This window comes from Lineus longissimus, chromosome 11 (assembly GCF_910592395.1).
Source record: "Lineus longissimus chromosome 11, tnLinLong1.2, whole genome shotgun sequence".
Taxonomy (NCBI): Eukaryota; Metazoa; Nemertea; class Pilidiophora; order Heteronemertea; family Lineidae; genus Lineus; species Lineus longissimus.
In genome coordinates, this window is record NC_088318.1 from 16,410,844 (window position 1) to 16,437,837 (window position 26,994).

The window sequence follows — 26,994 nt, forward strand, 5'->3', positions numbered from 1 at the left end:
TTCTTCAACACGTACCGCTGGATCGATGTTGTTGAAGGACTGGAAGTACAGCCTCGAGGACGTCAGGACAATCTTTCCTGGACACAGAACCAGGGGTGTGATACGGTCACCTTGCGTCTCTAAAATGATCTTCTCATACAGGTCATCAAAGCTGAAAGAAAAAAGAAGAATTTTTTTCTAACTCTGACTGCCACTGCTGTTAATCTGCATTTTGTGAAAGTCATCTGTTACCCATCAAGGACATTAATGTAGATCTGTTTCAGTCGTCAAGTCATCAGACTTTCAGTACCGTCATATGGCACCCCAACAGATCTTTTTTTCAATTTGAAAAATAGAAAAAAGTCCCCGACCCTGGTGAACTCATCATTTCAACACCTGAAGCCGTTATTGGCGTATCCTACTTCTTTTTTTCCAGCTTCTCATTTGATCATCTGTGACCCCTTCAATTAACTTGAGAACATGCAAATACGTCAAGTGTGATTAGTCTAGTTATGCATGAATGAGTTTCTGAACTAAGAAAATAATTTTATATTCGAATCACCCTTGTGTTCTTACCAAGTTTTGTCAAATTTGGTCCTTGCCTGCCTTGACTGGACTATTGCACTGATCTGTAAGGAAATATGTTACAAGCACCATCAGTGAGGACACAATCAGTGAGGTCACCATCAGTGAGGATCCATCAGTGAGGATGCCATCAGTAATGATACCATAAGTGAGGATACCATCAGTAAGGGTGCCATCAGTGAGGGTGCCATCAGTGAGGATAACATCATTGACGAGATGTCAACACATCCTTCTTGTGGGTATAGATGTCAGCCCAAAAGTTACATATCAAAAATGAAAAAAAGTAACAGAAGTCTTTATAAAAAACATTTACGAATGCGCTATAGTCTCGGGGAATATGATCACCCAAAAGTGCTCCAATTATGAAACCAATTTTTTAAAAGCCATTAGACAACACCATCAGAGAAAGTTTAGCAAATACTTTTTTTGTGGGGTTCAAATTGTTTTTTTAAAGAAACTTTAAGATAAGGTCCTACCATTGAGTTCTGGTCTCCAAAATGCAGCGTGGAAGCTCGTTTCAGCTGGTGCATGTGCGGAAGACAGTCATCGAGTCTTGAATGGTTCAGGAAAAACACATGTTTTTTCAAACCCTGTAAGAAATACATGCAATCAGTAGACAAATATAACATCTGAACTTTTCCGCAAATGCAGGAAAACCATCCTCAATAAGGTAGTAGGTGTATTGCCAATGGCATTATCTTACCTTCTCGAAGACAAATGGTGCAATGGTGCTACCTCCTTTCATTTCGATGACTTGCTGTACCTCCATGAAGAAAGTGTGCCCTCTATATTCTGATCTGCAAAAGTAAATATGAAACATTGATGGTTGAAAATCAGATAAATCTATTTCTAACACAGCATTGTAAACTCAAAATGTTTAGGTTGCACACAAGACGGGTCAGTGACTTTCATTTCGATTCTCCCTCCTGCCATAACGGCCAAAGTACACGGCCAAAAAACACGTTAGAAGGCAATGGCCAAAGGGGCTTTATCCCCTACCCCTTCTCTTCCCCCCCTCATCATATGGTGTCAGTGACCGTGTGGGTCTTTAGAGATACCGTGAATCTTGATAAATACTCCACGATATTCGTGTCTGTAGTGTTATTTTCCCAAGATGCTTGGCGCCAAAGAGATGACACTATCACTAACTAACGCATACCATACCTTGAAAAATCACCCAGGTGCGATTCTTCTATTTTGTTGATTTCTTTAAATGGGAACTGAAAATTACAGAAGAAAGAAAATGAGCACTATTTTTCATCACTTTCATTCCACAATAATAAACGATGATGCTTTGAGTTCAATCAAGGCCACCAAAATAACCTCACCACAGACATTTATGCGAGGTTTTTATTTCTGCACATTTTGCAAAATAAAAGTCGCAAATACACTATACATATGAGTAGAAACTAGAACTAAGATTCAAACGTTTCAATGATATCAACCCTGTCAATATCACAAATAAACAGAAAAAAAAAACTTTTTACCTTGAGAATGGGATAATCAACATTTTGTGGATCAAATATCACAGAGTGGGAGCAGAGCTTTATGCGACCCCTAATCCTCCTGAAAAACACGACAAAATTATTTTGACAACTGCACACTTCAGAAACGTACAGTTAGGTCAGGTCTCCCTTCAGTACTGTTGTTTGTCGTAAAATTTCTTCAATATATGAGATATATATCATAGATAGCAGCATGGGTCATAGATTTTATATCCTTTAATGGACAGTCACCTTAATCATCAACGAGACCTTGTTGGCCTTGAAGTACCTTTCCCAAATGCAATGACTTATGAGTTTAATAAACATGCAAGACACATATAAATTAGGGTCTGCCGAAAGAGGGACTTGAGTGTCCGGCGTCAGTTCTCCTTGGTCTTTAGTTGTAGAACTTTACTTACTTCCTGATGGCATCCTCGTCACTCTTCCCAGGAATAAAGTAGAAGGCGCTGAAGTCCTCAAAGTAGATCTCATTTGGTTCCAACAGGAGCAGGGAAAACCTAGAAATGATATCAGAATAGATATCTTACAATGAGTAATACAAACCATACGTAACGCGAACAAGCACATTTGTCAAAACGCGCCCAAAATCAAATCCCATCCAACTTAGTATTTAGGTAAGTACCATAATCATAAGATTGAAAACAAGAAAACTGCTACATTTAGGGTACCCGCAATGTCTAGACATTAATATCAAAGATGGCCGCTGGCGGCCATGTTGAATTAATAACCAAGGTGAAAAATCATCCATTCAATAAATGTTACATGCAATATCTTTCTTTCTATGGTTACATACAAAAATTGGCTTTGAGCGAAGAAAATATCATGAAAATATCACAATATCAAAATATCACCAATAAAACATCTTTTCAAATCCTGCAGTAATTTATCTCGAAATAGAACAGAATCATACTCTGGTCCTTTCTCTGACTTTCTATGAAATAATTTCAAAAAAAATCTGTCCATTTTGTAATTGTTGATATTGCAAAATATCAAAAATATGCGATTTTGAATTTTTCGAAATTTTTCATGAGATTTCTGTTCCTTTTGATGCCCTTTATAATGGCAAAATCAATTGTGACCATGTTTATTGATGTTTGACATAGTGGGAACTTTTAAGGTTCAGAAAACTTCCAAGTTGCCGAAGAATTGGGCACTTTTTCAATTTTGAGATTCGCGATATATCTGATATATCCTAGTAGTAGGGAAAGAATTTCTTTAACAGAAAGTTAAAGGATGGAACAGAGTATGATTCTGTTATATTTGAATATTAATAACTGCAGAATTGAAAAAGATTTTTCATGATATTTTGATATGGTGGTGATATTTTCGTGATATTTTTCTTGCTAGGCCTATGCCAATTTTTGCATTTAGGTCTATTAAATTAAAGAAAGAAAAGGTAGGCCTATGACATACACCATTTATCAAATGTAGTAATTATGGTTAGAATTGCAGAATTTGATTAGAAAATTCAAGTGTATATTATATGTAGAGTTTCGGGAACGATTGTACCTGATTTTATGTCTAGAGGGAAGAGATTACGTCATGGAGTTAGAGACCAGGCCTAAGGAGTGAGGCGGGAGGAGGGAGACCGACATGACAGAAGGGTAAAGTGTTCTGCTCGAGGACAAACAGGGTCTTTGTCCAGAGAAACCTAAATCATTGAGATAAGAGGGGGATGAGAGTAGATGGAGATGAGACAAGTAGTTCTGCAGCATCACATTTGAGATTGAGATGGACGGCATGCTGAGCTGCTGACCACGTGCTCCGGCGATGGCTCGTGTTTGAATTTTTACAAAAGGCACCGAAGAAAGCAAATGATGGCCTTATTCTTGGTATGAATAGGTTCTTTGAACAAAAACCTACAATCGTCATTCATATGTTCGGAATGATAATGATAAGAATACGGTAAAAACCCTACCTTTCCCTTCTATTTCCGTGTTCGGCTGCTTCTAAAAACGCCATGTTGTCGTCTGCAGTTATCTATCTCCAGATTTGTGGGGCGCGAAATTTGAAATATTGTAACCGCTTATCGGTCCCGCGCAATCAACACATTCACTCGTTCCTTGGTTGACACTGTCGATTGTTTGCATGATGGCATGGTTTGCAGTAAAGAGAGAGACTGTCTTTGATGGTTTGCAGTAAAGAGAGACTGTCCTTTAGTGGTTTTCGGTAAAAGACACTGTCCTTGATGGTTTGCAGTAAAGAGACACTGTCCTTTAGTGGTTTTCGGTAAAAGACACTGTCCTTGATGGTTTGCAGTAAAGAGACACTGTCATTGATGGTTTGCAGTAAATAAAGACTGTCCTTTAGTCGTTTTCGGTAAAAGACACTGTCCTTGATGGTTTACAGTAAAGAGACACTGTCCTTGATGGTTTGCAGTAAAGAGACACTGTCCTTGATGGTTTGCAGTAAAGAGACACTGTCCTTGATGGTTTGCAGTAAAGAGAGACTGTCCTTGATGGTTTGCAGTAAAGAGAGACTGTCCTTGATGGTTTGCAGTAAAGAGAGACTGTCCTTGATGGTTTGCAGTAAAGAGAGACTGTCCTTGATGGTTTGCAGTAAAGAGAGACTGTCCTTGATGGTTTGCAGTAAGGAGACTGTCCTTGATGGTTTGCAGTAAAGAGAGACTGTCCTTGATTGTTTGCAGTAAAGAGACACTGTCCTTGATAGTTTGCAGTAAAGAGACACTGTCCTTGATGGTTTGCAGTAAAGAGACACTGTCCTTGATGGTTTGCAGTAAAGAGAGACTGTCCTTGATGGTTTGCAGTAAAGAGAGACTGTCCTTGATGGTTTGCAATAGAGAGAGCCGCTGTCCTTGATGGTATGGTTTGCAGTAAGAGAGAGACGGTCCTTGATGGTTTGCAGTAAGAGAGAGACGGTCCTTGATGGTTTGCCAAGAGAGAGACATTGTCCTTTATTGCATGGTTTGCAATAAGAGAGAGACTGTCCTTGATGGTTTGCAGTAAGAGAGACACTGTATCCTTGACGGTTTATACAGTAAGAGAGTCACTGTCTTTGACGGTTTGTATTGAGAGAGAGACTGTCCTTGATGGTTTGTAGTCAAGAGAATTATTGTCTTTGATGGTTTATAGAGAGACTGTCCTTGATTTTTTGCAGTAATGAGAGACACTGTCCCTGATGGTTTGCAGCAAGAGATACGTCCTTGATGGATTGGATGTGGCCACGGGCCATTCAGGTCCCTGGAGTGTCTCCCAGTCTGGATGCGCGGCAAGACTACACTCCAGACCTGATCTAGCTTGTGATATTATAAATGTGCTATCTTTTTAAAGTCTTATATGACTGATCTGGTATACCTATGTCAAGAATGCCAGTCCAAAAATGCAATATCAGTGGAATTATGGAAAGCTTGCCATATTTCAGGACACTCCCAACGCAGTGGACCAGCCTTGTCCTTGGGAAGAACAGCAATCAGGAATGGTGACGAAACGGACTGCACAGGAGTCTATAATTCAGCAGGTGCTCATCTCATTTCGTCTTCAGCCTCGGCGGACTATAAATGTCCTCAACTACGGTGCATGTGGTGAAAATTCTTTTATCACGAATGATGAATATGGTGACCACATCACAGTACACTAAATGCTAATTGATATAAGTATCTGCCCTTTCATAGATCTAGTGGACTCCACTGCAGTTCATTTCGTCATCATGATCGTCTCCTGGGCGACAGGACGAAGCCGGTCCACTGTGGCCAAGTACGACGAAACCTGGGACCAAATCATACTAAGCATTCATTGAGAATATATACTATCCACTAATATATAGTTTTATGGTTCTAACTTCTGCCACAACACGTACAAAGTTTAGATTACAAAATATAATACTTTATTCAATCAACAATCATACTCACATCTAAGACCGCATCATATTTACATGTACAACAAAATTGACAAAAAATGAAACAGCTATGGGCCATTGTGTCCGCCAGGTAATAATCCTGGTCTAGTTTACAGCATCCTGAGATTCAGGTTTTTTTATACTCCTAAGTCACACACAAAATGTATCGAGAGGCGTAGTATATTAAAAACCATTGGTGGACGAGTTTATTTGAAAAGCAGGTAAAATCAAAACCCTTTGTCACAATGAGAGCATTGAAATGGTTTCTCCCCAGTACGAGTATGTGAGTGTAACTCTTATTTACAAGAGGTTGGAAAACACAATATGAACAAAAATACAGTTTTTCTTTAATATTATGAATTTCTTCACGGCTATACAAGCTTTGTTTACTTTCAAATGCTTTCTTACACTGTCTACATTTGAATGGAATACCAGAATGACTTTGTTCATGATCTGCGAGGGTTTCCTTTGGAGGGGTTAAATCACAATTTTCTTCAGTGTGGATCATTTGATTATCTTAACTAGCAGACACAACGATAAACCTTTCCCCGGAGCATGGAGTTGGCAAATCTCCATTATGAATAACTCGCATATGTCTGTTCAATTTTGATCTTTCAGCATATCTTTTGTTGCATCGACTACATGCATATGGTCTTTCTCCAGTGTGACTTCGAATATGAATGACCATTCTCGTTTTCTGAGCAGACACTTTTTCACAATATGGACATTTAAACCCATTCTTTTGAGGAATCAAATGCACATCATTCAGAGGGTCTTTTTTATGCCCTGGTGAAAACGCATCCTTAAACTGTTCTTCTGTCATCACTACTATTTCCTTTTTTGCGACATCTTTATTTTCATTTTTCGCATCTGAAACTTTTCCACCATTGGGTTCATGAATGCCACAGTTCAGAACATGCTGCTGAAATTCTTCTTTCGCAGAGAACGGCTTGTTACAACTTTCACAGATGTAACAATTTTTCGCTGAAGAACATTTTTCCTCAGTAGTGCGGATCACTTCATTATCTTTATGAGCAGACCTCACAAACCTATCCCCAGAACTTGTATTTGCTTTTTCTCTTTTATGAACAAGTCGAACATGCCTGTTCAATATCCCTCTCTCAGCATACGTTTTGTTGCACTGACTGCATGCATATGGTCTCTCTCCTGTATGACTTCGAATATGAATGATCAGAGAAATCACTTTTTTACAATATGGACATTGGAACCCATTCTTATGAGGGATTGGTTTGCTGTCATTCTGATGGCCAATTTCATGTTGCGGTAAAAGCACATCCTTTAACTTATTAGCTGTCAAGATGAATTTTTCACTGCTTGCAACATTAATGATATCGAGGCATTTATTTTTTGTGGCAGAATCGTCACTATCATTTATCGCAGCAGAAGCTACAAAGTCAATTGGCTTATGAAGTCCACAGTACAGAACATGTGCCCTGTAATGTTCCTCCTCGGTAAATGATTTGCTACAACTTTTACAAATGTAAACCCCCTTCAAGGCATGATCATTAGGATTATAAAGCCCACAGTACACAAGATGCTGCTGAAGTTCTTCCTCCAAAGAAAAGGATTGATTGCAATCTTCACATGTATAAGGACAGGCACCACTGATACAACTGTCTTTGTCTAAGCCGTGTTTGTGAGGGAATGACTGACTACATCGAAGACACTGAAATCTGGCACTGGTCAGAAAAGGCTTTGAAGTTATTGGATGGGAGGTGTGCCGTTTCTCTGGTGTTGTTCGAATCCCAGTTATAGGTTCCGACGGTGATTTGTCTGCACGTAAACAAGCCACAGGATTCGACTCTGTCCTACTAACAACCACTGGAGCAGGTACATTTTCCAAACTATCCAAGAGAGATGGAATCATTCCTATTGATGTCTGCTGTTGCTCTGAAATAGAGGCAGCCTTAGCATCTTTTGGATGATACTCCCCATCAGCTGACTCTTGACGTCCAGTCACTTTCTGAAAAGATAAAGAGTTTCATATTCTTAAACACCTTGGTTACATTTAATGTAGCACTGTTTACAGTGTATACTGCACTGTCTACAGTGTATAATATGCACAGCGCATCTTTTTGTGTCGAATTTAATGACTTGTCTTCATAAACAAAACTATGAGTAAACGAAACACGTTTAACTTCTTGATGTTTCTTACCTCACAAAAGTTTAAATGACCAGTGCTGGCTGTTTGTAGGGGTACAAAAATTGTCAGGATTGGAACTTCAGCCAAGTTGGCAGCAATTTTCTCAATTGGTGGATTCCACTGGGTTTGACTGAAGAGGAACAAACAACTGGTTAGAATCATGGTGATGAAAAACTCATATTACTGTGTAGACCATATTTAGCTGGTTTTGGTGCACCTATTATACGCAATATAGGCCTTTTGTAGTATGTCCTAAATTGACCAAATAGTGTCTTCACAAATATTTGTTTTAAAAGCTGTCACAGATTTTATCAAAGGTTTCTCACTGGCTAATTTAACACTGCTTCAATTTCAAATTAAAAGGGACAGAAATGTGTTTTAGGAATCTGATGATGGTCATTCAGATGGTTTTGATCTTAATAATTCCGAAAAAGCGTCAAAAACAAGAACAAATTGAGAATGTATTCACTCAGTCAACATCAAGTATTCATAAAGGCTAGTCTTGATGAATTCTTGGTCAATATGAATGGCCACTGGTGTGCCAAAGTACTTACTTTGTTTTATTGTTGTAGTAGTAAACGTCCCCTGAAGGATCTCTGGCGTTATTCCAGTCAGGATGGAGTTCTTGCTGGCAGACTTTTGCGCTGGGGCGTGATGGAGGAACGATGGATGGCTGAATGCCCTCTTCCTGTGGCTCATCCATGATCAAAGCATGAGTGACGGCATGGATTCTACCATCTACTTTTCATGTTGTTCTGGAAGAAGAGTAACTAGTAAACACATGCTGATGGCAAAAAATAACTTAAAATATAACTTAGCATCCATACATGTTTTAGCTGAAGAATTTTAGCATAGCACCTGTTCTTTCTTATTGTTTATCCTTAATAATAGTGGCCTGCCTTTTTACATCAGTGGCGAGACTGCCTCCCCAGGCAGGTCATTCAATTACATGGATACCCTCATACACCTTGTTGCGGCCAAAACTGCCTTTTATTGTACCTAGGCTCTCAGTAACCAATTTAGTAACTTGTTCTTGCCGACGCAGCTGGCCCAGCACTGCGTCGGGACCCCCCCCACGTTGGAATGTTAATTGACGTCATAAGCGCGTTTGTAATTTTTTTAACTTAATTTGGGGACATGTTTTTTTCTGATGACTGAGTGATATGAATACTAGCAAACAAGTGATGCAAAGTTACCACTGGCACTGGTCATCATAACAGACCAATTAACAATATAAGAGATGAAATGTTTGAATTGAGAGGCAAATAACTTGCCTGAGGTCCTAACTCACTAAAGAACCAAGACTTGCCAAAGGCCAAGTGATAGAGCAGTAAGATAGAAAAGTGACTTGCCCAAGCTATATAGACGGCAAAATGAAAACCGTCGCCGTAGGGCTTGTTAACTTACAATACATTTTGTACTTTTTGGAGAGTAATCCATCCACATTCACCTCGTTGCAATTGATAACACTGCAGTGTCAACAGCCTCAACACTAAGTAACTTACCAAACAACTCAAAAAACACATCGGCCCAGCGCTTTTTCAACAGGCTCTGCGAACATTAACCCCTGATTTCCATTGACGACGCTTGGAGAATGCGATCACTTCCGACTTCCCTTTCGACGTTAGTCATTAGTGGTTACTCCACCGACTTTCCTTACGGATTTGGTACTTCGTTGGCGTTGCGATTTGCCATCTCCTAGAAATTTGTGAAAAAATAAATTCTAGTGAATTGTGGAAAAATATCGGCGTAAAACGGACGCCAGGTGGTTTTAAAAGATGGTAAATGATACAATAAATAGTATTTCTTCTACTTGGTTGTATTTCTTTTGTTTCTGTCGCAGTTTTATTGTAATAATTGCGTTTTTCAAACGTAAACGAAACCAACGAAAACGTCCGTTTCAACAATCATTTATTTCCAATCAGTCGTCAGGATTCCGGAAATCTGCCTACCACAGGCACGTTAAAATTAAAGATCAGTTAGCCCTTAGCCCGTGATCGATAAATGAGTGTTGTCAGTGAGGATGCATGTGTGAGTCGATTGTTGTGAGGTGCTGATCTCTCATATTGAGTGCTTTTCATATGCCTGTGACTGTGAGTGTGATAATGCCCGCGAGCCGACCCAATAGGTTAATTTCAGTTTTCAGACTAGTAATGAAATTATAATTTCTTTTCATAATTAGGCTGATATCTGCGATATCAAGGACAAACCCAACGGGGATAAGGACTTGCCTCCTCCTCCCCCATCCCGCCCTCAGACTGATGTATGTGACAAGGACCTCCCTCCTGACTGGAGGTATGCAAGGGATGCCGCTGGTGATGTTTATTACTACAACACTATCACAAAGTAAGTACTTAGTGCTTCACTCAAAATGCACAAAAATATGTGCTTGTCACTAGAAAAAAATTATTTATATCAAAGGAAATTGCTTCACTGAGTGGATGGATGTATGGTACGTCTCTTACACTTGGGTATATTGATATCATATCCAAAGTGCGGGAGCCAATGTGCATAACCATCTCCCTGAGATGAATGGGCCACAATTGGCATTTAAAAGCTTGGTGACGGCCACATTTTAGTATTTTAGTGTTACTAAATTGTGGCCGTCACCAAGCTTTTAAATGCTTGACCACATTTGAAAAATGCCCATCTCTGGAGAAGAGATGGAAAGCTAGATTTGGAGCGTGAAAATGATAAAGCACCTACATCAAGCTGATTCCCGGAGACCACTTAAGCGGAACTGTGATGGATCAGAATTTTAAATTTTTTTATTTGCCTGCAAAAACCAACATTTTACCATATTTGTCCTGTACTGACACATGTAAATGAAATGTTAATGTTGTTTGATAAAAACAACCTTTTTCAAATATTTTAACCATGTCCGTATTTTTTCAGGAAAACCCAGTGGCACCCACCGACCTGGCCCGGGTCGGGCAAAGTTTCTCCTGTAGACAACATGGACAAGGTAAAAGAAAAGGATGTCGCCGGGTCAGCCTCTGCAACGGAGTCGCCTACCGTTGATGAAAGTAGCCCTGAGCCTGGTATACTGTCGGTCCAAGTATTGTCTGTAGGCTCAGTGGTGTGTACGCTTGGTGAAAAGCATTTGACAGACGATCCTGTGCCCATGGAGCTCATTCTCAATGAGTTAGTGTCTTCGAAAGCATTGACATCTGGTGGTGTCCCTCTCATGGAATCAGGGCATGGTGAGTCTCCCGTGCAGGACAGTGAGAAGAATCAACCTAAATGTACGAGTGATGAGCTGCCTGTTCCAAAAGATTGTGAAGTGCCTTTCCAAGGAGGCAACCATGATGGAAGTGAGGTATCTTTCCAAGAAGACAATAGTGAGTTATCGTTCCGAGGAGACGATAGTAAGGTACCTTCTCAGGAAGATAACGAGTCGTCGTCGAATGAAAAACCCCGCGTCAGTAGTCAGGAGTATAGAGGAGGAACATTTAACTGTGCAGGCTGTGGGGAAGTTTTCTCGAGCGAAAGTGAAGTGAACGGCCATGTCTGTAGACCCAAGAAAAAAACAGAAGGCCTCTTCCAATGTGAAATCTGTCATAAAATTTATCGCTGGAAAAAGGATTTGAAATTACATGAAGCCAGTGCCCTGAAAGAAGGGCGGTTGGTTTGTTCTGTGTGCAATCAGGCATTCTGCACACGGCGTGATTTGACTCGCCACGAGCGTATTCATGCTGATAAGATGAAGCCGGGCGACCATAAATGTGAAAATTGTGGAAAGGTTTACCGATGGAAAAAGGACTTGGTAATACATATGACGACTGCGCGTAGTCAAGATCCAGTTGCATGTTCTGTGTGTGACAAGCCATTCTGCACAAAGAATGATTTGGCAAAACACTTTCGTGGACATGTACTGCCTGAAAAATTGGCTGCATCTGCATCAACTTCTATAACTGCGCCATTGAAAATTCGAAGAATTACACCGAGACCAGTGATGATTACGCGTGCGGGGTCTGCATCTTCTGCTGCTGTCGCTATGACGCCTGCCATGCTCACCTCAGCTGGGCACGTCGAGGGGCCTGCCCAGGAATCTGGTGAAGAAGACGCCATGGAGGTGACACTGAACTGTTCTCAGTGCGATAAAGTGTTCTCCAGTGACAGTGAACTGACTGCACATGTCCGTTCTCGTCATAAGAAAAAGACAGAGGGTCCAAACCAATGTCAGACGTGTGGAAAAATTTACAGATGGAAGAAGGACTTGATGATACATATTTCTAATAGTGAAGCACCTTTGAAATGTTCCTTTTGTGATAAGTCATTCTGTATGAAGGTGGACTTAGATCGGCACCTTCCCCGACAGCATCCAGAGGTGACCCCTTTCAAGTGTACCACCTGTGACAAAGCGTTTTCTCGCAGGTACGCCTTGAATAACCACGTCCGTACAGGATGTGGCAAAAATAAAACATTCAAGTGCTCAGAATGTGGTAAAGCATTCCTTTCCCAGCGCTTATTGGATGTGCACGCTTACAGACACCGTGGTGAAAAACCGTACAAGTGTTCCTTTTGCGAGAAAGTGTTTGGCACGAGAGCACACGTGAATATGCATGAGCGAATTCACACCGGTGAAAAGCCATACCAGTGTGCAACATGTGGAAAGTGCTTTACGAGTAATGGCGAGTTGAAGTTACACACACGTGTTCACACTGGTGAAAAACCATACGTTTGCACCTACTGTCCAAAGGCATTTAGCGGCAATTCCAGATTGCATCTACACATACGTAGCATCCACACACACGAGAAAAATTATTTGTGTTCTTTTTGTGCGAAAGCATTCGTTTCGAGCGCCCAAATGAAAAAACACATGCGTGTTCACACTGGGGAAAAGCCATATAAATGTTCTCATTGCGACAAGTGGTTTTCGCAGCAGTCCGCGCGGAAAACGCATGAATATATCCACACTGGGGAAAGGCCGTTTGTTTGTCCTCGGTGCAAAAAATCATGGACACAAAAGGGGATGTTGACTTCGCACCTACGTACCTGTAATAGTACTTTTGAGAAAGATACATGTAAAAAGGTATTCAGCCCACTGCTGTCTACTTTTCAGGATGATGAACATACTGTGTAGAAGCTATTTAACCGGCGAGTTGAAGATACATACTTGGTTCACACAGGTGAAAAACTGCATGTTTCCCATGACTCACTTGCTTTGCCTAAAAGGTTTGCAGACAAATGCAGAAACGTAGTTGACTTAAAAAAACAATATGGACACCCAAGACTGTAATTGTACACAATGACGTGAACTGTTTTACCTTTTTCGAAATGTGCTTGACTTGCTTGACCATTTTTAAATTATTGGTATTTATTAGGGTGTTGACTAGAATGTTGTTATCATTGATGTTATTATTACCAATTTGTATATATACCAGTAATTCATCATTTCAATTCAGGTATTTATTTGGGTATTTATGATGTAGACTTTTCAAATGTACCATTTTTTGCAGTTGTGCATCTATTTCGACTTAAAATGATGAGCCATTCTTATAGAGGCATTTTAGAAATGTTTTACATACAAGGGATTAGGTTGTTTTTAACTAACTCTGCATATATACCTGTATGAACATGCGTCTCTATCAGTGTTTTCTTATCATTGTCAGGTGATATGTTTGCACAAATTATGTATTAATGGCATAAAAATGTAGAGCATGATATTTCGTCCACGGTAAGAGAAAGTAATCAAAACTGGCCTTGCTTACTTGTAAAATGCATGTACAGTTTACTGTATGTTAGTTAAAGTGACATTAAAAGGTTCAATTCGTTCACTGGTTTTGAATTTACTGGAGTTTGTCCGAAACAGCCGCTTCGGGACTGATGTTCTTGTCTGATCTTGCCACACGCTGTGAAAAGACGAATGGAATTGGTCTTATGACCCGATCCCTTTTTGTGTGACAAGTTAAAACGCCAGCAATCCATTGAGAGGAGAGGAAGCAGTCTACATTTACAAGAGATTTGTATCGACGTGATGATTCCCTCCCCTTAATATAGACACTGTGGCTTGCGTTTTAACTTGTCACATACGTGTGACAAGGACATTGACATCAAGTCTTCTGGCAGGATGTTGTGTTTCCTTTTGATGAATGGGATCAGGATATAAATCTCCAAGCACTTTTGTATCAACCTCGGACACCAATCTGGGTCCCTCCTTGTGGTCAGATTACAACATCCTTTCTGACCTATCTCATTTAGAATCAGCAATTTATTGTAAGATCCGAAGTTCTCAAGGAGAAGCATCCTCGAAAAACAGAGTCACTTGTAAGCTCCTACACTTACACGCTGTGTGAGTGCTGAGTGAAAAACCCTGATCCTCGGGATGAGGAGTTTGATGAACTTCAGATATTTCTGTAATGTTTTTTTGGTGAACAATCCCAAATGAAATAAAAAGACTGTAAGAATGGAAATGGAATAAAAATGTAATATTTAAACAATAATTCCTTCTTGATATCAAGATTTTTTGTAGAATGCTATCAGGTGTGTTTAGTCAGTGTTACAATGTACAGTGGAACCTCCCTGAGCGGACACCTCTATAAGGACTACCTTATTTACCTAAGTAAGGGTCGGTTTGGAGTACAACCCTGTCCCCATAGTAATGGACACTGCCTGCAACAGATGGCCCGAGACGTGGCACATTCTTCTGAGAAAGACTCAAAAATATTTTCATGGCATTTGTAAAGGTATATCTGTGTACAGACCTGTCCCCTTTAGTATCAGACTGTAGTATCTGTGACTGCGTCATCTCTCTCGCCATGTTGACAACTTGGCAGAGCAGCCAGGACTGATTCGGCCTGGCTAATCTCTCTCACCATATTAACAACTAGGCATTGCGGCGAAGACTGATGTGGCCTGGCTATGACCATCTCATCTCTCTCATCATGTTGTCAACACGGTGGAGCAGCCAGGTCTGATTCGGCCTGGCTGTGACTGCCTCATCTCTCTCACCATGTTGACAAATTGGCAGAGCAGCCAAGACTGATTTGGCCTGGCTGTGACTGTTTCATCTCCCTCATCATGTTGTCAACACGGTGGAGCAGCCAGGACTGATTCGGCCTGGCCGTGACTTCATCAACTCTCTCACCATGTTGACAACTTGGCAGAGCAGCCAAGACTAATTTGGCCTGGCTGTGACTGTCTCATCTCTCTCACCATATTAACAACTAGGCAGTGCGGCGAAGACTGATGCCGCCTGGCCGTGACTGTCTCATCTCTCTCACCATGTAGACAACTTGGCAGAGCAGCCAAGACTGATTTGGCCTGGCTGTGACTGTCTCATCTCTCTCACCATGAAGACAACTTGGCAGAGCAGCCAAGACTGATTTGGCCTGGCTGTGACTGTCTCATCTCTTTCACCATGAAGACAACCTGGCAGAGCAGCCAAGACTGATTTGGCCTGGCTGTGACTGTCTCATCTCTCTCACCATGAAGACAACTTGGCAGAGCAGCCGAGACTGATTTGGCCTGGCTGTTCCGTTGTATGCTCACCATGAATGTAGAATTTACCATGCTCACCATGGTAAAATATTTCACCGTCCCAATTCACTATGGTGAAGTGACGTCAGTTTGCCATGCTGAAATTGAGACACATTATTTTATCCTTAGGGTAGGCCCCCTACACCAACACCTAAACCCCAATACTTGACCTGACCCGATGTATGTCTGCCCTTATCAGCCCAGAAACTCCCCAACCCAAGAAAAATCATGAAGCCCATCGCACTATTGTCCGTCTTCTGTCATGGTACAGGCAACGGCAATTGCGATTGGTGAAATCCCAATATCTTTCTGTCTGCATGGTCTGTGGGATGTGGAAACAATCAACCTCTGCCAGCTGCTTATCTATTCAGATTGTGAAGGCCTTGACACAACATAAAAACTCTGAAACAACTACCCTCTGCCAGCTGGTTATCTGGTCAGGTTGGGAAGACCTTGACACAACCTAAAAATTACACTAAGGTTACCGCTAATGAACTTTGGAGACGACAGGACAGCCTAAGTAACAACCAACCTCTTCCAGCTGGATATCTGGTCAGATTGGGAAGACATTGACACAACCTTCAAAGGGTCCTTTAGCTGCACAAGACAACATTACACTGTGATACAAGACAACTGATTTGGTTGTACCGTGGTAATCATCTCACAAGGACAGAAAATGGAACAACCAACCTCTGCCAGCTAGTTATCTGATCTCACGAGACTGGCAGTACACAATATCTACCTGACAACTCTTTAAGTACAACTTGAGTACTACTTGGGACCACAGTCATCTTAAACGTGCCACCAAAATGACGTCAATATCTACATAAAAATACTTTACTTGATCAATTTGTCTACAGTGTAATTTTGGAAAGAAGCCCTCAAATTCGTTGTCAGTCCTCGTTTGATTTTTAGCCGTAGCACTAGCAGCCAATAGCTGGTCTCAAATCATCCACAACAATCAACAGAACATTGGGTTTCTGGGAATGTGCGATACCTGAAACAAATGCCAACACAACCGAGATGAAAGTGGATACAGAATTGTGACAAAGATACTGATGATAACATCACACATGCCAATGGAGTATTTAATTGTGCTTGCTCCTCAATTAGAAATTACTCGAAGAGAAATTTGTCCAAGAGACATCTCCAATAATAATACGGGCAGTCTCATCAGTCAGTCGGTCCTAAAGACATTTCTAATAAACATGGGGACAATCTCTTCCGAGTGGTAATCTGTCCAATTGACCAGGACCAAGTATCTGATTTATAGTAGGGGCCTATATGTAGACTAGGCCTGTGGTCTGCTGGTATGACCCATATTTTGGGTATTGTAAAATTGTTATGACAAATATATTAAAAAAACTCTTACATTAGATTATCAATTAGTGTAAGAGGTATCTATCGATAAAATCAAGATCACTTTCAGGTTGATATTTCTTGAGATGAAAACGAAAGAACATATTAGTGAAGGCACATTAGCAAAACCAAAATATTGATCTTTCAGAATTTAGTTAGGTATCAAACTTTCGTTACTCTGCTCAACGTATTTGAAGTAGTCGTGATCGCGTAATAGACGAACGCCTGCTGACCTAATACTCGTAGCGCAGTGATATGTGCATATCTTGGCTAATTTTGACTATTTAGCTATACAGCCATGTATATGGAACATAGTTAATTAATTCTGAGATATGCATGCATGCCATGGTGACCAAATTGAGAATCACCGATTGTTGATGTATGGGACATGACCTATCCTCCCATGCAGCCATTGCAGGCCCCTATATCCCCTATAGTGGTACCGGTACTGTTTACATCAGTCAAGGAGACACATGTTGATGGATACCATCGGTATGTGGTCTCGAGAAGCCGGTTTCAATGACCACTCGTACTTTGGAAAGATGCTGAGATTGCTCTGGGACTCGCTAGCCCCCACGGGCCCGGCTATAGTATAAAACAGCGGCACCCCGACATGCTCGGCGTCTTCGATGAGAAGGAAAAGGAGGTCCTAATCATCGAGATAGCTGTCAGCTCCGACAGACACGTCCTAGCACGTGCGGAGGAGAAACGATCGAAGTACTGTGGCTGTGATTATCTCATCTCTCTCATCATGTTGTCAACACGGTGGAGCAGCCAGGACTAATTCGGCCTGGCTATGACCGTTTCATCTCTCTCATCATGCTGTCAACACAGTGGGGCAGCCAGGACTGATTTGGCCTGGCTGTGACTTCCTCATCTCTCTCTGTGACTGCGTCATCTCTCTCGCCATGTTGACAACTTGGCAGAGCAGCCAAGACTGATTCGCCTGGCTGTGACTATCTCATCTCTCTCACCATATCAACAACTAGGCAGTGCGGCGAAGACTGATGTGGCCTGGCTGTGACCGTCTCATCTGACTCATCATGTTGTCAATACGGTGGAGCAGCCAGGTCTGATTCGGCCTGGCTGTGACTGCCTCATCTCTCTCACCATGTTGACAACTTGGCAGAGCAGCCAAGACTGATTTGGCTTGTCGGTGACTGTCTCATCTCTCTCATCATGTTGTCAGCAAGGTGGAGCAGCCAGGACTGTCAAACAGTTGTGTGAGCTCACTAGAGCTTGTACTTACATAACAGTATAAAACTAAAATAAATATAATATATATATATACACACACATTTATTGTATTATCTTGCACTATTGATGGATTAGTAAATTATTCTCATTTTAGCAGGTTTTAATAAATGAAATAACAGTAGCTGCGATGTCTGTTCCTCGACGAGGCTGTCCACTCAAGTTATTGTGTCCTCAGGTTTTACAACCAGCTGTTTTCCGGCTACGAAAACCTCTCGAATGTTCCTGTCATCCCCTGGAATTAACAAGTTGACGTCTTAAAGAACAATACGTTGGACATTGTCTAGATATCTATATGTATAGATTTACACAAATTAGCTGAATTTCCCGCCAATGCGTCATTCAACACTCCCATTGTTCGACCTTCTGATCACAATCTCAAACAATGTAATAAATGTTGGCGGTGGAGTGAAGGGGGGGGGGGGTGCGAATTCCTATTATCAGAATGGGAGTGGTGAATTCTTAAATTAAACCATTGTTGATATAAAATGATGTATCCATAGCCATCCATTTGTCTTGTCCTGTGAGGGTCTTCTTACCTAAGAATAGAAACTTTTGGAATGCATCCAGGAGGGATTCGTGATCAAAGACCTCGAAAGGGCCTCTCTTCATTTCCCACCCAATGACCAGAGCATCAAATTCCTTGCCGATTTCAAAGTTACCGATTTTGTTCTCCAGACCCATGACTGAAATAAAATACATCGAACACTTTAAAGGCCAACTTCGTTTGTTGAGATGAAATCAGTGTTTAACTTATATTGGAAATTTTCAAGTTGTGTAAAATATGTTCCGATTATAACTTTTCAAAAATGCCGCAGTGCAAATTGATACACAAAAACTCAAAATACCAAATTTCAGTAAGTTTGAGTGCATGATACATGAGTCACAAAAATATAATAAAAACGAACAGCGTTGACCAATTGACGAGTAGAACTATGGGTGTCTACAAAACCAAGACCCAAGACCCAAGACCTACAAAACCAAGACCCAAGACCCAAGACCCAAGATGTTGATGGGTCTTGGTTTTGTAGGTGGGGGGTCTTGGTTTTGTAGACACCCACACGGGTGTCTACAAAACCAAGACCTAAAAAACACCCACACGGGTGTCTACAAACCAAGACCTACAAAACGGGTGTCTACAAAACCAAGACCTACAAAACCAAGACCCAAAACCCAAGTTTTGTAGACACCCGTAGAACTATAACAAGGAAATATTTATGCATGTATATCTATATCATAATACTATAAGGCGGCTCGATAAAGTGCCATTTGGGGGTAGTGTTTCGTCTTGAAATTTTGCACGTTTGCAGGTGATATGTTATCCTGATGCAACGTTATGTTTATTTTCGGAAATTTACTTCAGCGGCGCAGTAATGAGGGATTTTTAATCGGACACTGTCAATTCTCCTTACCACTCACAGAAGCCAAGTCATAGCTCTTTAGTTATGCAGGGGCTTAATCAATTACCTGCACTCCCTGTGGGGTGGCTAACATTACCTGTTGAACGGCTGGCTGTAGGGGGATGATTGGAACAGCCTGTACCTGTTGACCTGCTGAACTAAGGTTAATGTTATTTTCAATCCACGATTGCAGGTCACCCGATGTTCGAGATTTCGCGGGGAAAGAAATTGTAAACAAACGTATGTGTGCAGTTCAAATGTAAACAAAAATGTATTTTTGGTACTTTCGGTTGCTGGACACAAGGGTTTTCCCGCAGTAAGGAGCTGGGGTCAAATTGGTGGTCTATTGTTTATGGGTGCTGTGTTAGCCAGAGCTAGCCCTTGATTATGAAGGGATTTTCAAATGAAGGTTACCATGGTCTGTTTCACCACAGCTTGATCTGAAGAGGCGCGCTGAACCTGAAATGGCCTTATCAAGGAGCTGCTCACGGTGCTGAACGTCTAGCTTGCCTTACCTGTCGAGTAAGTGCCTTACCCGAGACCTGGCTACGTAGGAGGAGCACACATTTTAAAGTTATAGTAGTGATAGTGCAATTGGCTCGAGCCATTTGGAGGCCGACATGTGAAGGCCTATCTGGGTACTCCTTCTTCTCCGTATAAAAAGGCGCATAGCCTATTGCTGACTAAGGAACGAGGCATTGCCTCATCATCTCTCGGACCAACTGATATACTTTTATATGCACGCATACAGCACGCCACAGCTAGGTCCGAGTCTGTGGACAAATGGTTGGTTTAATTTGTCTCTTCGATATGGCTCCTTTGATATTGCATTAGATTTTCATTGCAATTCAATCTAGCCCATTTGAACCTGCCTGCGCCACGGGTACAATGCTATAAGCTTATAATACCGTCATGATGTCCACTACGAAGTGTATCGTTATTGCCCAGCTCCATATACATGTACAACCAAAATATCGATACTACGAGGTATACCTTCGGCGCCGCCTAGCGTAGCTAATCGGAAAGCCTCCCGGAAGTCAATATTATTATATTCGTCACCATGGTGACTGATGCTGAGGGTGTTCGCTACATGGACTGCTGTCTGGATGGCGTTCATAATGGACGGGTGGTAACCTCCTGCCAAGTCTGAAATGGTAAATATTGTATACGTAAGGTGACACAAAAAAAGATCATAAGTACCCATGATATCACCATAAATCTAACTAATTCCGGCCACGTTGAGACCACTCTACTTTTTGTTTCCGTCCCAGAACGATAAGTTTTCATTTCAACTGAGCAAAACTGGAGGCACGACAGGTCGATACGTTTCTTGTAGACTGTCATAATCGCGACACAAAGATTTGAGGATCTTTCCAACTTAAATATTGCTATGACTTACCTGTTCCCAGTCCGACCTTGATTCCTCTGTCAAGCAGCCGGCGAACATCGAGCAAACCACTCCTTATGCTGAAATATGGATATTTTAGGGACTAAACATAAAATCGAAAAAGAAGTTAACCGTGGACCGGGTGTCAATTGTCATGTTTTGCGTGTCGCATGTCATTTGTCACGAGCTTGTTCAGTAACTGACTAAGACTTTAAACGCATCCCAATCTTTGGAAATGACTTGTTCGTTCTTACATGCATCTTGCGGATGACATATAAAATGTGACCCAGCCTTGTCAGAAATCTCTTTTTCCGGAAATCTTTGGGGATAGTTGTTTAACCAGGAAACCAATTCTTTAGTTGGCCTTGACCTTTCACAAATGACCTTGACCTATAACAAGTGTCAGTCTCATAGGCAAAATATGATTAGAGCAAACCGGAAATCATTTGTGGTTTTCCAATTTAGCATCATGCATTCAGAAGAACATTGCAATATCAACAATATGAGCGATTCGCATATATACTAGCAGATATCCATTACTATCTGCTGCAGCCTCAAGTCGACCATTTTACGTGACAACATAATTGAACTAGTCATACCTCAGATTAGAATTTGGACAGTGCGAAACGCCTACCCCTTGTGCTTTGATCAGGCCCAGCTCCTCGTCGCTTAAATAAATGCTATGCGCCATGATAGTCTGTCGGGAAAATTTAAATTTACATTAGAAAAGACAAACACGAGAAGCGCCCATGAAAACCCGGAAGAATCTCGGAATAAACGACAGCACATTTGTGTTAGGAACTTTTTTAAACGTATAAGCTTCAAGAATGGTATGACATTTATGATTTTACTGAGTTTTCTTCTGAACAAAAGTTAGTATTTATTTAAATACAAAAGTATAAAAAGGTATTTTATACCCTGTACGTGGGTATTTTTTTGATGTATCTGAATATGTATCATATTACCTTTTTTGTTAGTAATTTGCATTCGTGATAGACACTCGTATAATCACGTGAATCCGGGTACAGCTGTTTTATCCAAGCACATTCCTTCCTTGATTCGCTAAGATGGCTCTGTGAAAAACAAATTAATGAGAAATGACTTCAACCATATAGCCAACTTCATAGAGGGGCAGAGCCAAAACAACAATGTACATTTCCTTTCTTTTGAGAAAAAAGCAAATCTTCGCACATGTTGTTTTAGTTCAGATAAATTTCTTGTTTTTTTTCTCTCCAGAAGACCGAATCGCATTTACGTAAATACTATTGCCATCAGCTTATCGTTGAACAAATCACTTGCACTTTACTTACATGCACATTTGCAAATAACAGTGCTGATTTCTTTTTATGATGAGTGACCAAGGCGAAATTCGATGAGTTTGGTATTTCGATGAAATCGTGTATGTGCATGGGCATAAGGCCTTAAAACACCCTAGATAAAACACAAAGCGATTATGTACACCGAAGACTGTGCTTCTTATCGACTGTCAAAAGATCCATATTTATTCGAATTTGTTTTATTAAATAAATCAAATTGGCAATCAGTGTTACCTGAATTGGCAGATCATATTTTTCAGCAAGATCTCCCAACTTCTCCATAAGGCCTCGGCTACAAGACGGTGCAAACCGGGGCGTTATAATCGGGGTGATTGTTTTATACTGCAAGAAAATGAATTTGTGTATAAGAGATAGAGTTCCTTGGAGAAGGTCTGCCTCTCAACGGCCCTGGTTTACAACAAAAGGAGCTTAAGGTTAAATATTGCGATGGACTTATTCAACCCAAGCTTACTCCGAAGCACACCACTGACACCGGATCAGAATGGTGATTTTTTAACCATTAACAGTAAGTTGTTGTTGCTGATTTCATTGCTATGAAAACCCCGGAGATGGTCTGATTACCGGCGGTACCTACACTTTTCTCCAACACTCTTTTGATGAATTCTTCGGTGTCGTCAGCGGACTGTCTGGTCTCTTCGCTGTAATACTTCGGACTGTTTTGATCCATGTTCACTTTGCCGACATAAGCTCTCTGTCCACACTTATCTAAAGGTAGAAAATCAGCATGCATATTCGGACACGTGGCCGGGAGTTTTCACAAATCCCCGAAACGCCTATGCGTGAACGCCTATCTCATCAAACCTCCCGATAACTCTGACGAACAATAGGATAGGCGTTCGCATTGATGTTCCGGGGGATTTGCGAAAACTCTTTCGCAAATTCAGATCCTTGCCGGACTGATATACAATTTACATCTATGTACCATCATTTAAACCCAAATATTTGCAAAGGAATTTACAAAGAAAAAGCCCTCACATTATCATTTACGGCGGCTAGGGAAAGGACTTCTTCATTGTTTTCCTTTTATTGAGAAGAAATTCATAATTCATTAAAAAAATACGTATATATAATGGAAAACACATCCATACTGGTGGCTGAGACAATGTATCAGAATTCAAATTCAATTTTTTCAAACCTATAGTCTCTCACACTGAATTTCTAGTGTGTAACCTGTAACGTTCTTGAGATTCGGGCTTGCGTACTAAATATGAATTTCAGCATTGCCGTTGTTTAAATAGATATTATCCTATAAATACTGAGTTTCAACAAATTAGCTGGCATAATTACTGCACGGCATCGTGTATAACTGAATTTCTATTTTCCCCTGCCCACCAGTAATTACGAACGGCGTATCCCTGATACTTACCGATGATGTCGCACAAGGCGAGTGTGGCGTCTACATGGATCGTGGCAAAATAGCTTGCCGTTGTTGTTCCATGGCTAAGGACACGCTCCTGGAAAAGAAAATTACATTACCTATACACCTTTCCAGAAATGGGGCGCTGAGTGTCCGAAATAGTGATGTCATAAGGGGAAACTAGGCCTTATGGTGTTGGGACAAAGGAGATAGTCATGGTTGACCAACACACTTGAATGCCTTTGATGACGGACAAGGGGGGAAAGTTAGTTCCAATACAAACCACCAATTTCGGGAAGCATGTACAGGCAATTTCGAAAAGAGCTATGATAGCATTATCAGTAGCATTTTTTTGAACGAATGGCATAGGCTCTTCAGTTGATACCCGGCCTCATCGCACATATTCCTCGCGCCCCCTCACGCCTTATACTCACCACAACCTTTTGGTAATGCTTTTTAGCAAAATGTAGGTCCTTGTAGAGCGCCTCCGTTGGGAAGGTATATTTCTCCAGCCAGTCGAGGAGCCCCAGGTCCAGGTTGGTCCCAGCGTATGTGTACTGGGAGGCATGGATGTGCGTGTCGATAAAACCGGGGATGATCACTTGACTAGAATGGAATAAAAGATAAGTTTTCAACAGGAGTTCTGCATTTACTGGATATGAATGGCTAGTCGAAAGGGGAATTTTGCTCGGATCTGTGACCTGCTGTCATGATGCCCATGGTTGGATCCCAGGCCACTGTCAGTGTCGCGGCTCGGTCTATTTGCATAAGGCCGTCGTCCGCCCATGTGAATAAATGGGTACCAGTCGAAAATGCGCAGATTGTAACGCTGATTATTCAATTATTAAGCCGATCATCTGAGTTTCACTGAAAGTTTTCAGGATAGACAGAGTCATTTACAATAAGGGGGACTATGGTTCGTGTCAAATCACCAAAAACATATATTCCTCGTACAAGTGAGAATCGATCGTTTCGATATCATACTGTGAGGTAGGAGAGACCTCGACGACCTGCCGACTGCCTATTTCGAAATGACCGCATTACCTACCCTTGCGAGAGTACGCGAATGGCGTCATCATCGATGTTATATCGTCGGCGAACACTGTCTTCATTGGCGCCATCTTCGATGAAAATAATCTGAAATGATGGCCCTTGATATTATTCCCAAAGCCAGCTGGCAGTGCCATGTTCTTTAAAGACCCTCTGTCGTTCCGGACTCCTGGGCGGAACGTTATTCTCCATGATGGCATAATAGCAGATATTCAAGCATTATTTCTATATTCTGTATAGCACTCATTGTGATCGCGCCGTGCAAATCGGACTGAAAATGGTCACGACCACAGATTCGTACTGACTTTGGGAGACCTATGATTTCCCCACTTCGACGTAAAATATTAAGCATGGCAGGCAGGTCTCACAATACATAGAGTGGTTTCGCGTGTCGTTATCACCTACCATGCTGGAGGGACATACAAAAGAAAGCACGCCAAAATGACCCCTAAACCATTTTGATACAGTCAATTGAGTTCGGCACGACAAGCCATTGTTCTGCCCTCCATAGGGAGGTTACACCTACAATACGTAGGGGGGTTACACCTATGGTGACCGAACAAGTGGTAATTCGAAGTGTGAACAACTTGACACGACACTCATGTTCAACGTGTAATTTTTTTTGAACAGCGCCTACCTTCATGGTTCTTAATGTTCTACATGTAAATTCGCTTTGATGTATTCGGATTCTAATGGGCACTCTACATTGCTTTATGTTGACATATTTTCGTTAACGACTACTCTCATCTATCAAATTCGATATATCATGTGCGTGAATTGTGCTAATTTCCTTAGGTCTTCACTGAACTATATATCGAGAGTTGTTCTGTCCTACCTTTCCCTTTGATATTCCTAGTAATTTATCCTCCGATATGACAAGCGGATCCAACTTCGTAGAATGGATGAATGGTCCTCGGAAACAGCACAGGTCATCTGGCACGGCTGTAGCTTCGTCACCCATTTTGTGCGAACGGTCCCCTGGAACGGTCACGGTTCAGAAATGAGGTACGGAGGTTGCGCACCACTCACCTATACAAATCCGACTTCGACTCTGAGAGTGAATTAGAATCGTCTGAGGACACTTTCTATTCAACTGAACTGACGAATTGCGCTCACATAAAAAACATATAAGCGAGCCTTATCTTCATTAGTCGAGATAATAGGATGATATTCTATTAAATCTATGTCATGGCTTATATACGACTTGGATAACGATTTCGGTATATCCGTTTTATGCAAAGTAAAGATGCAGTTGAATATCAATATTAAAACGTTCGTCAATAAAATTGAATTGAATGTATTTCGAGATAACTGGTATTCAACCGCGGAGAAGTCGGAGTGGGACTCGAATCCTCTGTATCGCCCCGAGGAAGCTTCCTTGATGCGAATTTCATATGAGACTCAGCAACTAACCTGCATGCAGCGCCAACACTTCAGTCCGTACTGGGACTAGGAACTTTATGTAAATCTGGACATGTGCCAGTGTGATGTCTATATAATGATGATTTTTTTCATACACTGATGCACATATATAACGTTTACACATATAAACAAAGCTGTTACTTAAAGGCCGACGCCAATGGTTGAATATTTGTAATTCATATACTTGAATTTGAAATTTTCAAATAGTGTATTACGAGCTGAATATATTATAAATTTTAACAAGGCCGTTAGTAGACAGATGTACAGCAAATTCGTATGCATGTTAAGTGCACAGCGGCATTGTGGACACTGCATTTTCTATTACCTGGACCACCGGTGATTACGAACGGCGTACCCCTTTAATGCAAAATATTAACAATATGCCCCAATTATTTAGGCGACTGACACAATTCACCGAGGACTCAAATTCTCCAACATTTTCGCTGATTTTAAATAACGATCTATAAATGATGAAGAAGTCGACAGAACGTAACTATGATCGACAGAAAGTCGACGGGTAGAAAAACCTGTTTGCTTAAGAAGTTAAAACGACATTGACCGCGCGGCATTACTGTTTGCTGTCAGGGCCGTAAAGCGGGGTATAGGCCTACGTGTATACTGTGCCAACGTCTGGGGTTCCTGCTTGTATACTTGTGTTGAAAGCTAACTTACTTATGCGAAAGCAAATGAAGACGTTCAGTCAAATCAGTTTAGTAGATAGATGAGTGGTCTAGACATGACATGACTTTATGTCTTGTTTCTATGGCGACACACTGGGAGAGAAGTATAGACAACATGATAAGGAGTATCCGTCGTATATTACATGTAGCAGCAGCACGTCAAAAAGAAATCGTTCAT

At 41.2% G+C, this 26,994-nt stretch overlaps 4 protein-coding genes across 4 annotated transcripts in view; 1 reads left to right on the forward strand and 3 right to left on the reverse strand.

Moving 5' to 3' along the window:
- The window catches only part of LOC135495312 (protein FAN-like), a 137,043-nt gene extending 133,012 nt beyond the window's left edge, over positions 1–4,031 (reverse strand). The window contains exons 1-8 of the mRNA XM_064783776.1: positions 3,988–4,031; positions 2,468–2,566; positions 2,052–2,130; positions 1,729–1,784; positions 1,268–1,361; positions 1,041–1,154; positions 556–608; positions 16–151 (exon numbers count right to left, since the gene is read on the reverse strand). Of these exons, the coding sequence (XP_064639846.1) occupies positions 16–151; positions 556–608; positions 1,041–1,154; positions 1,268–1,361; positions 1,729–1,784; positions 2,052–2,130; positions 2,468–2,566; positions 3,988–4,031 (675 nt within the window). The remainder of the gene's footprint in view (positions 1–15; positions 152–555; positions 609–1,040; positions 1,155–1,267; positions 1,362–1,728; positions 1,785–2,051; positions 2,131–2,467; positions 2,567–3,987) is intronic.
- A 1,858-nt stretch (positions 4,032–5,889) lies between these two features.
- On the reverse strand, positions 5,890–9,697 carry LOC135495790 (zinc finger protein 260-like). Its single transcript, XM_064784712.1, has 4 exons — positions 9,594–9,697; positions 8,643–8,843; positions 8,101–8,218; positions 5,890–7,908 (listed from the first exon to the last, which is right to left on the reverse strand). The coding sequence occupies exons 2-4, from the start codon at positions 8,789–8,791 to the stop codon at positions 6,442–6,444; spliced, it is 1,734 nt and encodes a 577-aa protein (XP_064640782.1). The 5' UTR covers positions 8,792–8,843; positions 9,594–9,697; the 3' UTR covers positions 5,890–6,441.
- Positions 9,698–9,775: 78 nt separating this feature from the next.
- Positions 9,776–13,868, forward strand: LOC135496327 (zinc finger protein 665-like). Its single transcript, XM_064785591.1, has 3 exons — positions 9,776–9,869; positions 10,271–10,434; positions 10,984–13,868. Exons 1-3 carry the CDS (start codon positions 9,867–9,869, stop codon positions 13,172–13,174), a joined length of 2,358 nt encoding a protein of 785 aa, XP_064641661.1. The 5' UTR covers positions 9,776–9,866; the 3' UTR covers positions 13,175–13,868.
- Positions 13,869–18,224: 4,356 nt separating this feature from the next.
- On the reverse strand, positions 18,225–26,150 carry LOC135495524 (guanine deaminase-like). Its single transcript, XM_064784260.1, has 13 exons — positions 26,128–26,150; positions 25,550–25,692; positions 24,713–24,801; positions 24,099–24,270; positions 23,674–23,761; positions 22,882–23,012; positions 22,521–22,628; positions 21,936–22,043; positions 21,570–21,667; positions 20,983–21,050; positions 20,577–20,729; positions 18,723–18,869; positions 18,225–18,418 (listed from the first exon to the last, which is right to left on the reverse strand). The coding sequence occupies exons 2-13, from the start codon at positions 25,673–25,675 to the stop codon at positions 18,342–18,344; spliced, it is 1,365 nt and encodes a 454-aa protein (XP_064640330.1). The 5' UTR covers positions 25,676–25,692; positions 26,128–26,150; the 3' UTR covers positions 18,225–18,341.
- Between the last annotated feature and the right edge of the window lie 844 nt (positions 26,151–26,994).

Coding starts and splice junctions, on each gene's coding strand:
- LOC135495790 (XM_064784712.1), bottom strand. CDS start 8,791: ATGGATGAGCCACAGGAAGAGGGCATTCAGCCATCCATCGTTCCTCCA. Junction 8,219..8,642: donor TACTACAACAATAAAACAAA/GTAAGTACTTTG, acceptor GTTCCTCTTCAG/TCAAACCCAGTGGAATCCAC. Junction 7,909..8,100: donor GTCATTTAAACTTTTGTGAG/GTAAGAAACATC, acceptor TTATCTTTTCAG/AAAGTGACTGGACGTCAAGA.
- LOC135496327 (XM_064785591.1), top strand. Junction 10,435..10,983: donor TACTACAACACTATCACAAA/GTAAGTACTTAG, acceptor GTATTTTTTCAG/GAAAACCCAGTGGCACCCAC.
- LOC135495524 (XM_064784260.1), bottom strand. CDS start 25,675: ATGGGTGACGAAGCTACAGCCGTGCCAGATGACCTGTGCTGTTTCCGA. Junction 21,051..21,569: donor TGTCCAAATTCTAATCTGAG/GTATGACTAGTT, acceptor TCCATATTTCAG/CATAAGGAGTGGTTTGCTCG. Junction 18,870..20,576: donor TACGCTAGGCGGCGCCGAAG/GTATACCTCGTA, acceptor ATTTTATTTCAG/TCATGGGTCTGGAGAACAAA.